Raw genomic sequence first — 16,438 nt, 5'->3', positions numbered from 1 at the left:
AGTTCCACTGTCCCCATCAAATGGTAACCTGTGAAATAACTCTTCTTTTGGTCCACAGTGAGTATGTCCCAGCAGAAGATCTGAACTCACTTCAAGGCACCATGACTCAGGCAAAATAATATAAAAAGAGAAGCAGCAGGAGCCCCAGTCAACCTCTTAGCTACATGTCTTCCCTGCTATGACTGATCCCTCACTACATTCATTTGGCCTACCTGTCTCTTTACCCCCAATCCCCTTATTGATCTTAGCATCAGTTCCCCAATGACTAGGCACCAACTTTAAGTGACTTACAAGCCTCAGCCTTTCTCCTCCTCATCTTACCTCTACACACCTTATTCAAAGTCAATGCCTTTTGTCCCAGACTTCACAGTCAGAGGAAGGAGCTTTCCATCCCATCAAATAGTCTCAGAGGACTGCCAATCGAATTCCCCTAAACCTAAATGCCAAAATGTCAGCCTCACTCAGACAATCCCATTATCGTCAGAATCAGTCCAGGATGACTGTGAAATACAGATTCAAGTGACCAAAAACTGGATACAGCATTCCAATGCTCTCTACATTTGTAAGATGTCATCAACTATGTATCATTTTTCTTGCAATATTTTCCTATACCTGCAGAACCAATCTGTTTCCCCACACACCAACAATTATATTTCTCACTTGTTAAAGGGTTGTTTTGCTACTCTTTGTTCCAAAGTGAATGAACTCATATTTTCATACATTGTTCATCTTTCTGCTCACATTCATTCCATCCATAGATTATTCCTTCTTCGTTATTCCCCATAGCATTATGTCAGCATTAAACAAGAACATGTTAAACTTTGTCTTTAACATGAATTGTGGAGTGCTGAGGACCAGTTTTGGCCCTAGTGACTGTCATCCTGCAGAGCAACTAAGTTATATATTCTTCTCTTTGTTTGATGATCATTCCCATTGCTACACTCATGATAATAAATCACCTCTATGATGGCACTGAGCCTCAATGTCCTTTGGGATTGGGGCTCAGACTTAGTTTATTAACTTTGTAGGGATGGTTTTTGAGAACAGTGCAGGTTGGGTGGGGGTGTTCGGGTTCAGGTATAGGGACAGAAATGGACAGAGTGAGGTCAGGGATGGAGAACGTTGAGTTGGGTGAAGGAGTGTGTGTTGGTGTTCAGGACAGAATGCTCTGAATTCAGTGAGACTTGAGGATGGAGGGTCAAGGTCTGTGGGCGCTGGAAATGAAGGCTGCTATTCGCCAAGGTCAGTTATTCCCAGGATTTGGAGGCTTAAGGAGGTCGTTTGGCAGTTCCTGAGATCAGAAACCTGTAATTGGCAAGTTCTGGGGTTAAAACCCATATGTCTGCAAATCTGGAGATCAAGGCACAGAGGTCAGTGAGCCTGGAGGTCAAAATTTTGTGATCAGCAAGCTCCAGAGTCGATACCCAGAGGTCGATGAGTTTGGATGTTGAAGCCTCAAGGTCAAAGACTAAAGATGGTGAATCTGGTGATTGAGCCTTGAAGATCGAAGACTCTGGATTGTCAAATCTGGGACAGGGACTGGAGGTCGGAAGCAGGGAGGCAGCCCATCCTGGCGTTGGAGATCTGTCTGTGTGTGGATGGGTGGATGGAAGGGTGGAAAATGCAGGTGATGTTTTGTTTTTGTTGTTGCTTGTGTTGTTCAGCAGAACATTGTGGGTGTGCTACTTTGGTGTCAGAATGTGTAGTGACACTTGTGGGCAGATCCCAACACATTGTTAACGCAAGCAATGACTTTCACTATATATTCCAATGTATGTGTGATTTATAAATAAATCTGAATATGAATGCATAATCTTGTGAGTCTTTAATTCATATATCCATCTTTTAGTGTGTTACCTGAATCTGAGCATTTTTCTCCCTTTGATTCTGTTAGCACTATCCTAAAAAAGTTTTCTCAAACGAGACCTTCCTTTCACACAACTGTTTTGACTCTAACTCTCACAAAATGCTGGTGGAACACAGCAGGCCAGGCAGCATCTATAGGGAGAAGCTCTGTCAATGTTTCGGGCTGAGACCCTTCGTCAGGACTAACCGAAAGGAAAGATAGTAAGAGATTTGAAAGTAGGAGGGGGAGGGGGAAATGTGAAATGATAAGAGAAGACCGGAGGGGGTGGGATGAAGATAAGAGCTGGAAAGGTGATTGGCGAAAGTGATGCAGACCTGGAGAAGGGAAAGGATCATGGGACAGGAGGCCTCGGGAGAAAGAAGGGGGGGGGAGCACCAGAGGGAGATGGAGAACAGGCAGGGTGATGGGCAGAGAGAGAGAAAAAAAACCAACAACTCAATATGTCAGAGATGAAGGGTAGGAGGGGCATTAACAAAAGTTAGAGAAGTCAATGTTCATGCCATCAGGTTGGAGGCTACCCAGCCGGTATATAAGATGTTGTTCCTCCAACCTGAGTGTGGATTCATCTTGACAGTAGAGGAGGCCATGAATAGACATATCAGAATGGGAAAATCAAATGGAGGAACAACACCTTATACCCATTCTGATATGTCTATCCAGTGCATCTCCCTATAGATGCTGCCTGGCCTGCTGTGTTCCACCAGCATTTTGTGTGTGCTGTTGTTTGAATTTCCAACACCTGCAGATTTCCTCGTGTTGACCCAAACTCTATTAGTTTCTAAATTCCCTGTTACCACTGAGCCAAAGAGAGATGTAATATTCACAGAGTACTACACTTGATCTTAGGTAAAAGGCTGAGTCTTTTTATTCAAAACCATAAAGATTAACAGTCCTTCAGCTCAATGAGTCTACGTAATTCAAAAAGCAAGCATTAATATTAATTCTGCCATAACCAATGTTATCAACTCCATATTCCTGTCAGCTTCCTCCAAAATGAACTAGTCAAATTGTACACCATGGAGTATTTACAGCACCCAGTTAACTGGCCAACTTCTCATCTTAGGTATGAGGGAGAAAAATAAAGGAAATCCATGTGGTGACAGGGGAGACGTGCTAACTCCACACAGACAGCACTGGAGGTCAGAGGTGAACCCTGTGAGACAGCAGCTCCACAAGCTGCATCATTGGGGAAGGATGTTCAATATATCCAACATGGCAAATGTCCAATTCTAAATTTACCAATAAAGTAGACAACTTTGCAATTAGACTCTTAGAACTTGACAGATGATAAAATGGTCATAAACCTTACAGATTGAACACAAACTGTAAATTGATAAATTCATCTGTTTACTAGTACCTGAATGAGTCACTGCAGAAACCGGCATATTCAAATCATGAGCCAAATGTCCAAGAACGGTAAATATGGTGAATCCAGCAAATATGCTTGTGAGACCATCGATAATACAAATACTGATGGCATCTGAGCAACAGTCATTGTGGAACTTGTTGTAGGACGACAGTGCCATCAGCCCACCCAAGGTCACTGACAGGGAATAGAAAGATTGTGTTGCAGCATCTTTCCAAACCTGTTGGGTGTGAAGTAGAATCAATTAGTGGTGGGTAATTTTCCTTGGATTTTGCCAATATTTACCTCACCTCCCATCTATATGGCAGGTAATATTGCAGCTGGTTTCAGAGCTTTAGGTCAAGGTTATTACCTCACATCTTGGTCAGGTAAGCATCATTATTGCTTCATGTACAAAGATCCCGTGAGCATCATTGCCAATCGTAGAACTTTGCAAAGACCTTGCACCCATTCTGTAAGTGTAATCTACCTCAGCAGCTTCCTGGATCTCATGTAGCAGACTTCGCTATTAAATGCCCTTAAGCTCTGACTGGAAGAGTGAGTGTGTGTGTGTGTGTGTGTGTTGTGTGTGTGTGTGTGTGTGTGTGTGTGTGTGTGTGTGTGTGTTGTGTGTGTGTGTGTGTGTGTGTGTGTGTGTGTGTGTGTGTGTTGTGTGTGTTGTGTGTGTGTGTGTGTGTGTGTGTGTGTGTGTGTGTGTGTGTGTGTGTGTGTGTGTGTGTGTGTTGTGTGTGTGTGTGTGTGTGTGTCTGTCTGTCTCTGGAACCACAGAGCAATTTCCAGCCTATTAAATCATGGTTTCCTTTATGATGGGAGATAGTCAAATCACATATCTGGATTCCCGAAGCAAACCGAAGGACTGAACTCAGTTTTTTGACTGCTGAAGCATGATTTGAGATTTGGCTCACAACTTTCAGATGGCCTGTGAGGTTTGAGTTCAGAGAAAAATGGAGAAATTATTAATCTTGTATTACTCAAGTCAAGAAGTATGTTTACCTCAGCATTAGCCAGTTTGGAGAAGTCTAGCTGGTTTCCAATGTAGAATTCGATCCCTTTATTAGCTCCAGTCAGGGTTGCCCCTCGGATCAACAGTAAAATCAGACCGAAGTAAGGGAATGTCACAGTGAAGTAAACCACCTGGCCATGGACAGCGGATTGTTGAATAGTCAATAGTTACAATATTAAATCTAATTGAATAGTAAATAATAATAATAATAATAATAGGACTATGTTCAAAGTGGAAGACAGAGATCTACTCTAAACAGGGAAAAGCTAATTTGTATTGATAATCAAAGTAATAAGGCATTCCAGCCAGTGTAATGGGCAAAATAGGAACCTTCTATACCTAATAAAGTGACCACCGAGTATGGGTCCACAATCTCTGCTGCTGTAGCCCATCCACTTCAAGGTTGTGAGCAGGTTTGGGCTTCTTATCTTAGAAAGGATGTGCTGACACTGGAGACGGTTCAAAGGAGGTTCATGAAAATGATTCCAGGATTGAACTGCTTGCCTCATGAGGAGTGTGAGATGGCTTTGAGCCTGTATTCACTACAACTCAGAAGAATGAGGGGTAACCTAATGGAAGCCTATTGAACAGTGAAAGGCCTTGATAAAGTGGATGTGGACAGGATGTTTCTTATGGTGGGAGAGTCTAGGATCAGAGGATCCAGCCTCAAAATAAAGGGGTGTCCTTTTAGAACAGAGATGAGGAGGAATTTCTTTAGCCAGAGAGTGATGGATCTGTGGAATTTGTTGTCACAGAGGGCTGTGGAGGCCAAGTTTTAAGTAAGGCAGAGGTTGATAAAATCTTGATTGGTCTGAGTATGAAGGGATATGGGAAGAAGGCAGGAGATTGGAGCTGAGAGGAATAATGCATCACCTGTGATGAAATGGCAGAGCAGACTCAATGGGCCCAATGGCCTAATTCTGCTCCTATATTTTATGGTCTTATTATTCATTCCTCTCCCCTACTTCTCAATCTTCTAGGAGTTTTGAGCATTTCTGCTTTTATACAAAATTTGAATGTTCAATTAATCCTCATTTTGAATATTTCTCATCAGTTTTCAGACAGCAGTACATTGAAGAAGTGATGGAATGTCAGGAGCTGGCTGGTTTGGGATGCCATTTACACCATCGGAGGCTCCCAATGCAGATGTGAACATGTATGGACCCCTGCAGGCACGTTGTGGCACATTATTGGCATGATCAGGGGTAGCGATGATCAACTCTGGCCAGAATTGGCTGAAACTTCACCATCAACATCACTTTTCACAAGCCAACACTCACTTATCAATATCTCGTAAAATCATGGCACCTACAGCGCAGTAAGAGGTCAAACTGCTCAGTGTAATGAGGGTCTCTGCCATCATCTCCCTTTCAGACTGATATTTCTAGACTCCCCCCCCCCTTCCACTGAGTCAAATCCCTCTACCAGTTTACTTGCCCCAAGTTATTTCTGTCCTTATGAATAAAGCTTGATTTTTCTTGTTTATCACGTGAAGAATCTTACAATTTTATACAGCTCATGTTAACATGCACTTGAGTTATTTAATTTCCAAGGAAACAAATTCATTCTAGAGCAGGGGTTTCCAACCTGGGGCCCATGGACTCATTGGTTAATGGTAGGGCTCAATGGCATAAAAAAAGTTGGAAACTCCTGTTCCAGACAGTCTCTCTCATAAGCCTCATCCCCAGAATCTCACACATTATCACACCCTCCCTCACTGTTGCTTCCTGAACTTTACATAAAATCCTACATCTGTGACCTAGCTCATGTTCTATACAGGCCTAGCTTGTTTTTCCTACTCCCTGTGTTTTATGGGTATCTATGACCATCAAGGGTACTTAATGACCTGAAGTTAAAACAGAAAGTCTTGGAAAGTATCAACAGATAAGGAACACCTGTAGAGGGAGAAACACATTTCATTCAAATCTCTCTTTAGATCCACCTTTTGTAATGTGGCCCACTTTATCTTCTCATAATCCTTGCCCACTGACCAATTCAATGCAGAAAGAATTTATAAGAATCTCCAAACTCACTGAAATGTTTTTTAAAGACTTAGTTCCCTTGATTTATTTATCATATAGTTGTGATGAAAGAGCATCATTATGAAATGTTAACTCTGTATGCAGCCTGCCTGACCTGCTGAGTATTTCCAGCATTTTCTGTTTTAATTCAGGATTCAAGAGTCAAGATTGTTTAATGTCAATTCCTGTACATAGGTGTAAAGAAAATGTTATTCTGGATCTGATAAAGAACACAATGATAATAATAATAAAAAAATAAAACACACAAGAAATGTAGATACATAAGATAACTTATAATAAATACTGTAGATTGAGTGTATGCACATAAAGTGCTGTACATAAAGTGACTTATGGGAAATAATAAAGTAGTGGTGGAGTTAGTGGGTGGAGGTATTGATCAGCATTTCTGCTTGGGGAAAGTAACTGTTTTTGAGCCTGATGGTTCTTGTATGGATGCTACGTAGCCTCCTCTCTGATGAGAGTTGTATAAAAATTCCATGACAGGCTGTGTGGAATCCTTCATAATATTACTTGCCCTTTCCCGGCACTTTGCTGTATATATGTCCTTGATGGCAGGTAAGCTGGTGCCAATGATGCGTCGGGCATTTTGACTACCTGGTGTAAAGCCTGTGTGTCCGCTACAGTGCAAGACACATACCAAGCAGTGATTGTTAGGATGCTCTCTACTCTGCCTCAGTAGAATGATGTCAGTATGGATGTGTAAATTCCAGTTCCCTTCAGCCTGCCCAGAAAGTAAAGGCATTGGTGAGCTTCCTTGACTGTGCAGGATGTGTCCTGGAGCCATGAGATGTTGCGTATGATATGAGCTCCCAAGAGTGTAAACTGCTTGGAGTTCTATTCCAGATTTTCTGAGTTTGTTTTGCTTTCTGATCATATTAACTTGGATTTGCAGTCCAAAACCCATCTGTCCCTATGTCCTTTCAGTATCCTATTTTAAATGGTCTTGTATATTGCCTTGCTTTATTTGTCCTTGCAGAACACATTACTGCACTGAATTTCATTCCCTATTTTCTACAAAGATACTTGTTGGTAAAACTGAATTAGCATCAGATGCACTCCATACGTCAATCCTGCTTCACCATGCAACAAAACCAGAGCTGCTCTGATTGCAACTTATATTACAGGTCCCTGTCAACCCCTGGTAACCTCTTACCCCTTTCCTAATGAGGTATTATCTACCTTAGACCAGGCACCTCCACCCCTTACCTTTGACCGTGGACTAGTTGATTGACTGCAGCCTTCAATTTCCTGACCGCAAGTCACTACAAAATATGGTGGGCTCTCTATCAATCCCATCACAACAGTTCACTTTGTCTTCCAGTACATGTTTCCTTCAGCTCAGTTCAAGAAAAAAATTCCATGTAAGGATCTTTAAACTAAAGTTACCTTTCCTGAAGATTTGATTCCTTTAGAAACTACAATAAAAACTACCAGCCAGGCTAGGAGGAGGCAAAGGGCCAAGTCCCAGTTTAACTTTCCAGTATGATTGATTGAAGGTGAGCGTTGTAAAACTTTCTCACTAAATGAAGACAAAAAACATTAGGATGAGAGAGAATTGGACACATTCACTTACTCAAAAGTTCATTTGCAAGAGGAAACTAGAAATGGCATAATATGTCAGCAAGGAATTAAACATAAAGGCAAATGTAATTCATTGTTGTTCCTTCTTTGTGAGCCAATCAAATGTGCACTGGAACTGGAGTAGAGTAGATAATGTGCGTTTGTCAGAGAGGGGTGGACAGATAGAATAATCTCACCTAGCCAGTGAAAGCAAGGAAGACCCTGGGCCAGAGGATGGGCCAACATTGGAACACCCTTTGGCATTACCTTCCAGAATATTTCTCTGGAGGAAGGCTTCTGATCCACAATTACCACCCGAGCTGGTTAAAGCTGAGGGATGGAAGGAGGTTTGTGAAGGAAGCTGGATGGTCTTAGGAACAGTTTACAATTCACAAGCTACACATCCCTCCCCTTCTTTGAAGCAGTTTAAAAGTTGGATTGCACCTAACCTATTCTTTCAACCTGGACTCTGAACCTAACTCCTCCTCAGTCCCATGTGACCTAACCTTTTGCATCAGACTGCCATGTGGGACTTTGTCAAAATCTTTACTGAAGCATATGTAAACAATGGCCACTGCCCTATCTTCATCTATCCTTTTAGATACCTCTTTGAAAAACTCCAAAATATTCGTCCACTACAAAACAATGGCCTTAACTATCCAAGTGCTGGTAGATCTTGTAGCTCAGAATTCTGTGCCCCCCCCCCCCCCCCCCCGGTAACGTCCATACAACACAGGTTCACTAGCGTATAGTGTCTGACTGGTTCTTGTTATTCTTTTTCAACAATGAAACTTTAGTCACCCTTTAGTTTTCTGGAACTTCCTAGTTGCTCATGATGAAACAAGTATCTCTGCAAAAGTTTCCAGAGTTCTTCTCCAGACTTCCATAAAGTTTAGAGATACACTTGGCCATATTGTGGAGATCTGTCCACTCTAATATGCTTTAAGGCTGCAAGTATCACTTTCCTCATAATATGCAAATGATCCAAGAATTAACTACTTGTTGCAGTACTACAAGTCTAGCTGCAGTATTGTCCTTAATAAACACCAAGGAGAAAAAAGGCATTAGGAGTCTTAGACATCTCCCGAGTCTGCACAAGTAGGTGGATCTGATGGTCTTCAACAGGACGTAGTTTCTCCCTAGTCATCCTATTACTAGTAATATAATAGAGATTACCTTGCACCCTGCTTGCCAAACCCATCTTATACCCTCTTTTTACCCTCTTAATTTCCATCTTAAGCTTTGTCATCAACATTTTTATATTTGAGGGGCTGATTTGTACTCAGATGCAATATATAAGACCATAAGACATAGACACAGAATTAGGCCATTTGGCCCATTGAGTCTGCTCTGCCATTTGATCATGACTAGTCTATTTTTGCCCTCCACAGCCCCACTCCACAACATTCTCCCTGTAACCTTTGAAGCCGTGTCCAATCAAGAACCTATCAAGCTCTGCTTTAAATAATACACCCAATGATCTAGCCTCCACAGCTGCCTGTGGCAATAAATTCCATAAGTTCACCACCCTCTGGCTAAAGAAACTTCTCTTCATCTCTGTTTTAAATGGATGTCCTTCTATCGTGAACCTCTGTTCTCTTGTCTGAACTCCCCCACCATGGGAAACATCCTTTCCACATCTATCCTTCTATCTAGGCTTTTCAACATTCAAAAGGTTTCAATGAGATCCCCCCTCCTGAATTCCAGCAAGTACAGACCCAGAGCTATCAAACATTCTTTGTATGATGACCCTTTCATTCCCGGAATCATCCTTGTGAACCTCCTCTGAACCCTCTCCAATGCCAACACATCTTTTCTTAGATGAAGAGCCCAAAACTGTTCACAATACTCAGGGTGAGGCCTCACCAGTGCCTTATAAAGCCTCAGCATCACTTCCCTGCTCTTGTATTCTTGACATCTTGAAATGAATGCTAACATGGCATTTGCTTTCCTCACCATGGACTCTGCCTGCAAATTAACTTTTAGGATGTTCTAGACATGGGCATCCAAGTCCCTTTGCATCTCAGATTTTTGGGATTTTTTCCTGTTTAGAAAATAGTCCACACATTTATTTCTTCTGCCAAAATGCATGACCATGCATTTTCCAACGTTGTATTTCATTTGCCACTTTCTTGCCATTCTCCTAATCTGCCTAAGTCCTTTTGCAGCCTACCTGTTTCCCCAAAACTACCTGCCCCTCCACCAATCTTCATATCATCTGCAAACTTGGCAACAAAACCATCCATTTCATCATCTAAATCATTTATATACAGCATAAACAGAAGTGGTCCCAACACCGACCCCTGTGGAACACCACTAGTCACTGGCAGCCAACCAGAAAAGAATTCTTTTATTCACACTCACTGCCTCCTACCAATCAGCCAATGCTCTAACCTTGCCAATAATTTTCCTGTAATTCTATGGGCTCTTAACTTGGTAAGCAGCCTCATGTATAGCACCTTGTCAAAGGCCTTCTGAAAGTCCAAATATACAACATCCTCTGCATTCCCTTTAACCATCCTACTTGTAAGTTTCTTAATAAATTACAACTGATTTGTCGGGCAAGATTTTTCCTTAAGGAAACCATGCTGAACTTGTCCTAACTGTCCTGGGTCACCAAGTACTCCATCACCTCATCCTTAACAATCGACTCCAACATCTTCCCAACCACTGAGGTCAGGCTAACTGGTCTATAATTTCCTTTCTGCGGCCTTCCTCCCTTCTTAAAGAGTGGAGTGACATTTGCGATTTGCCAGTCCTCTGTCTCCACGCCAGAGTCCAATGATTTTTGAAAGATCATTTCTAATGCCTCCATGATCTCTACTACTACCTCTTTCAGAACCCTAGGGTGCAGTTCCCCTTCTCCGGGTGACTTGTGTACTCTTAGGTCATTCAGCTTTTTGAACACCTTCTCCCTTGTAACAATAATTGCACCCACTTCTCTTCCCTCACACCCTTCAACATTTGACTCACTGCTAGTGTCTTCTACAGTGAAGACTGATGCAAAATACGCATTTAGTTCATTTGCCATCTCCTTGTCTCCCACTATTATTATTTCTCTGGTCTCATTTTCAAGCAGTCCTATATCTACTCTCATCTCTCATATTTTTTACATACATGAACATGCTTTGATATTGTGTGCTAACTTGCTTACATATGTCATCTTTTCTCTCCTAATGATTCTTTTAGTTACTCTTTATAGCTTTTTAAAAGCTTCCCAATCCTCTGTCTTCCTACTAATTTTTGCTTTGTTGTATGCTTTCTCTTTTGCTTTTATATTAGGTTTGGCTTCCTTTGTCAGCCATGGATGTACTATTTTGCCATCTGAGTATTTCTTCGGTTTTGGAATACATCTATCATGCTCCCTCCTAATTTTCCCAGAAACTCACATCATTGCTGCTCTGCTGTCATCCCTGCCAACACTTCCCTCCAATTTAATTTGGCCAACTCTGCTCTCATAGCACTAAAATTTTCTTTATTCCACTGACAAATTGCTAAGTCAGACTTTCTCGCTATCAAATTTCAAGTTGAACTCAATCATAGAAACATAGAAAATAGGTGCAGGAGTAGGCCATTTGGCCCTTCGAGCCTGCATTGCCATTCAGTATGATCATGGCTGATCATCCAACTCAGAACCCTGTACCTGCTTTCTCTCCATACCCCCGATCCCTTTAGCTACAAGGGCCATATCTAACTTCCTCTTAAGTATAGCCAATGAACTGGCCTCAACTGTTTCCTGTGGCAGAGAATTGCACAGATTCACCACTCTCTGTGTGAAGAAGTTTTTCCTCATCTTGGTCCTAAAAGGCTTCCCCTTTATCCTTCAACTGTGACCCCTCATTCTGGATTTCCCCAACATCGGAAACAATCTTTCTGCACCTAGCCTGTCCAATCCCTTTAGAATTTTATACGTTTCAATAAGATACCCCCTCAATCTTCTAAATTCCAGTGAGTATAAGCCTAGTAGATCCAGTCTTTCTTCGTATGAAAGTCCTGCCATCCCAGGAATCAATCTGGTGAACCTTCTTTGTACTCCCTCTATGGCAAGAATGTCTTTCCTCAGATTAGGGTACCAAAACTGCACACAATATTCTAGGTGCGGTCTCACCATGGCCTTGTAGAACTGCAGTAGAACCTCCCTGCTCCTGTACTCAAATCCTTTTGCTATGAATGCCAATATTCCATTTGCCTTTTTCTCCACCTGCTGTACCTGCATGCCCACCTTCAATGACTGGTGTACAATGACGCCCAGGTCTCATTGCATCCCCCCTTTTCCTAATTGGCCACCATTCAGATAATAATCTGTTTTCCTGTTCTTGCAACCAAAGTGAATAACCTCACATTTATCCACATTAAATTGCATCTGCCATGAATTTGCCCACTCACCTATCCTATCCAAGTCACCCTGCATCCTCTTAGCATCCTCCTCACAACTAACATCACCACCCAGCTTCGTGTTATCTGCAAACTTGGAGATGCTGCATTTAATTCCATCGTCTAAATCATTAATATATATTGTAAACAGCTGGGGTCCCAGAACTGAGCCTTGCGGTACACCACTATTCACTGCCCACCATTCTGAAAAGGTCCCGTTTACTCCCACTCTTTGCTTCCTGTCTGCCAACTAATTCTCTATCCACATCAATACCATACCCCCAATAACGTGTGCTTTAAGTTTGCACACTAATCTCCTGTGTGGGACCTTGTCAAAAGCCTTTTGAAAATCTAAAAAACATCCACTGGCTCTCGCCTATCCACACTACTAGTTACATCTTCAAAAAATTCTATAAGATTCATCAGACATGATTTTCCTTTCACAAATCCATGCTGACTTTGTCCGATGATTTCACCTCTTTCCAAATGTGCTGTTATCACATCTTTGATAACCGACTCTAGCATTTTCCCCACCACCGATGTCAGACTAACCGGTCTATAATTCCCTGGTTTCTCTCTCCCTCCTTTTTTAAAAAGTGGGGTTACATTAGCCACCCTCCAATCCTCAGGAACTAATCCAGAATCTAAGGAGTTTTGAAAAATTAGCACTAATGCATCCACTATTTCTCGGGCTACTTCCTTAAGCACTCTGGGATGAAGACCATCTGGCCCTAGGGATTTATCTGCCTTTAATCCCTTCAATTTACCTAACACCACTTCCCTACTAACATGTATTTCCCTCAGTTCCTCCATCTCACTAGACCCTCGGTCCCTTACTATTTCCGGAAGATTATTTATGTCCTCCTTAGTGAAGACAGAACCAAAGTAGTTATTCAATTGGTCTGCCATGTCTTTGTTCCCTATGATCAATTCACCTGTTTCTAACTGTAAAGGACCTACATTTGTCTTGGCCAATCTTTTTTCTTTTCACATATCTGTAAAAGCTTTTACAGTCAGTTTTTGTGTTCCCTGCCAGTTTTCTCTCATAATCTTTTTTCCCTTTCCTAATTAAGCCCTTTGTCCTCCTCTGCTGGTCTCTGAATTTCTCCCAGTCCTCAGGTGTGCCGCTTTTTTTTGCTAAGTTATACGTTTCTTCTTTGGACTTGATACTATCCCTAATTTCCCTTGTCAGCCATGGGTGCACTACCTTTCCTGGTTTATTCTTTTGCCAAACTGGGATGAACAATTGTTGTAGTTCATCCATGTGATCTTTAAATGCTTGCCATTGCATATCCACCGTCAACCCTTTAAGTATCATTTGCCAGTCTATCTTAGCTAATTCACGTCTCATACCTTCAAAGTTATCCTGCTTTAAGTTCAGAACATTTGTTTCTGAATTAATATATTTTAATATATGTTAATATATTTTATTATAAAATTATTATGATCACTGCCTCCTAAAGGTTATTTTACCTTAAGCTCCCTAATCTCCTCTAGTTCATTACATAACACCCAATCCACCATAGCTATCCAACTTATGCTTCTTTTTTTTTCAATACCAGAGCCTCAATATCTCTCATCAGTTAAGGTTCTCTGAACTTGGTATGTCTATCCTTTACTTTAAAAAAAAACAAGTTGCCCTAGACTCTTGATTTGACCCTTTTAAAAACCATCTGCTTGCCATTAATTAGAATCAACAAGTTGACCTTTCTGAATGCCCTCAAAGTTGGCCCTATTCCAGTTCAGGACTTCAACTTGTAGACTTGCTCTCATTTTTTTAACCATAACTATTTAAAATCCAATAAATGTTGTGGCCATTGGACCCAGAGTGCATCCCAACCGTCACTCGTTACTTGCCGCACACGTTCCTAAAGAGGAGGTTTACTATTGCTTCTTCCTGAATAGCTCCCTCTGTAGAATGCAAGAGGAAACTGTCTTCTACCTTCTGTTGTATGGTCAGGGACAGGGAGTGAGAGGTGTGAGATTCAAAAATCAGAGGTACAAAGGGACGTGGGAGTCCTCGTGCAGCATTTCCTAAAGGTTAATTTGCAGGTTGAATCTGTACATGAATGTAATGTTTGCATTCATTTTGAGAGGACTAGAATACAAAAGCAAGAATGTAATGCTAAGGCTTTATAAGGCAACGGTGACGCCTTACTTGGAGTATTGTGAGCAGTTTTAGGCCCTTTATCTAAGAAAGGATGTGCTGACACTGGAAAGAATTCAAAGAAGGGTCACGAAAATTATTCTGGGATTAAAAGGTTTATCATGCGAGGAGCATGTGATGACTCTGGGCCTGGTGAAAAATTGGAGTACTGTATGCTATTGAGCTGAGTGGCTTGGGAGTGCTTATACAGGAATCACAAAAGGTTGGGTTGCCAGTGGAAATGGATATTGAGAAGGCAAATGGAATGTTGGCCTTCATTGTTAGAGAGTTTACATTTAAATGCAGGAAGGTTATGCTGCAACTGTACAGGGTGTTGATGAGGGTATACCTGGAGTACAGCATGCAGTTATGGCCTCCTTACTTGTAAAAAGATATCTGAGCTTTGGAGGCAGCACAGAGGAGATTCACTAGGTTTATTCCGTACATGAAATGGTTAGCCTATCAGAAAAGATTATTTGTCTTGGACTATACTCACTAGAATACATAAGAATGAGTGGGGATCTTATAGAAACATATAAAATTATGAAATAGGGGCAGGAAATTGTTTCCACTTGTTTGTAGGTAAGACTAGAACCAGGGAAAATAGCCTGAAGATTTGGGTATTATACTTAGAATTGAGATGAGGAGGAACTGGTTTCCCCAGAGAGTACTGGATCTGTTGAATTCTCTGTCCAGGGGTGCAATGTAGCTATGTTATTGAATAAAATTAAGACACAATCTGATGGATTTTTGCATAGTGGTAAAATCCAGGGTTATGGGGAAAAGGCAGGTAGGTGGAGCCATAATCTTATTGAATGCAGAACAGGCTTGATGGACAAGATGGCTTACTCTTGCTCCTATTCCTCTTGTTTATAATCTTCTTATGTGAGGTCAGGAGAGGTTCCATTCACATCCAACATGAGGAAAAGAGGAATGGAAGATATAGTTACAGCCCATGAAATGTTCTTGCTTACTGCCTAATCGCCAGCTGGGTATGTTATGCTTCTGGATTTAAGATGAGGGGGGGTAAGATTTAAATGGTATCTGAGGGACAACAAGTTAGCACAGAGGCTCATGACAAGTGAACAAACTGACAGCGAAAGTATGATCACAGCATATAAGAAATATTTAGACAGGTACATAGTTTGGAAAGGTTTAAGAAGATATTATTCAAATACAAGGAAAAGGGACTATCTCAGGCAGCTTGATTGGTATCGACAAGTTGGGCCAAATGTTGTGCTGTGTATCTCTATGACTGTATGGATGCAGCTCACCAGTTCTTGAGGAAGCCCAGGACAATACTCCCAAACCCCACCAGAATCTCAGCACAGATTCATATGGATATTGCTCCATTCATTCATCAGATGGGACATTCAAATCCACCAATGAGCAATCCCTATGGCTGCATTATTTATACTCACTCCCAGTAAATTTCAGTTGCTGGCTTTGTAATGGTTCTATTGGCACACGTTTTGTTTTGAATTATTTTGTAGCCTCCAGTTGGCAAAGAAACATTCAAAGTGAGTTCTGAAACAAAAGGGCATAAGAGTATCAGCTCAAGTGCACCACAGTAAGAAGCCATTCAGTACATTGTGTTTCTACCCAGGACACAATCATATTCCAACTAACACCACGAGCAAGGCCGGCAGTTATTGCCCACGTGGTGGCGAGCTGCCTTCTTGAGCCACCGGTACAGCTGTCGTTGCGAAAGAGTCCCAGGATGGATCTCCAGCATTATATTTCCAGTATAATTAATATCTAAACACACTGATCAAATTCATATCAGCAGCATTTGCAGGAAGCTACTTGTCATTCTAGTCAAGCATTTAAAGCAAATTCTAACTGCAGCTGTTATCATTAGCTGAGAATACCTCTGTTCAGTGCGAATGTTCAGTGCAACAAGGCAAGGAACAAGTCACAATCCTACACTCAGTGAATCTTCAGCTTGTCTAATATTAATATTGTATCTCAGGCATCAAAGATTTTCAGATATTTATTGAATCAGAGGATATGAGCTAGTGTAGGTAGGCAATCAACCATAATCTCACTAAATTATTTATAGGAAAATTATTGGAAGGTA

General features: G+C 41.4%; 1 protein-coding gene across 1 annotated transcript in view; it reads right to left on the bottom strand.

Moving 5' to 3' along the window:
- Positions 1-16,438, bottom strand: part of LOC132397645 (sodium- and chloride-dependent neutral and basic amino acid transporter B(0+)-like) — a 47,770-nt gene that overhangs the window by 10,384 nt on the left and 20,948 nt on the right. Inside the window, exons 5-8 of the mRNA XM_059976414.1 lie at positions 15,780-15,933; positions 7,665-7,797; positions 4,227-4,367; positions 3,225-3,453 (exon numbers count right to left, since the gene is read on the bottom strand). Coding sequence (XP_059832397.1) covers positions 3,225-3,453; positions 4,227-4,367; positions 7,665-7,797; positions 15,780-15,933 — 657 coding nt within the window. The remainder of the gene's footprint in view (positions 1-3,224; positions 3,454-4,226; positions 4,368-7,664; positions 7,798-15,779; positions 15,934-16,438) is intronic.

The sequence above is a fragment of the Hypanus sabinus genome, chromosome 8 (assembly GCF_030144855.1).
Source record: "Hypanus sabinus isolate sHypSab1 chromosome 8, sHypSab1.hap1, whole genome shotgun sequence".
In the NCBI taxonomy this organism is placed as follows: Eukaryota; Metazoa; Chordata; class Chondrichthyes; order Myliobatiformes; family Dasyatidae; genus Hypanus; species Hypanus sabinus.
Note: the sequence above shows the minus strand (reverse complement) of the source record. Positions and strands in the feature narration are given on the sequence as shown.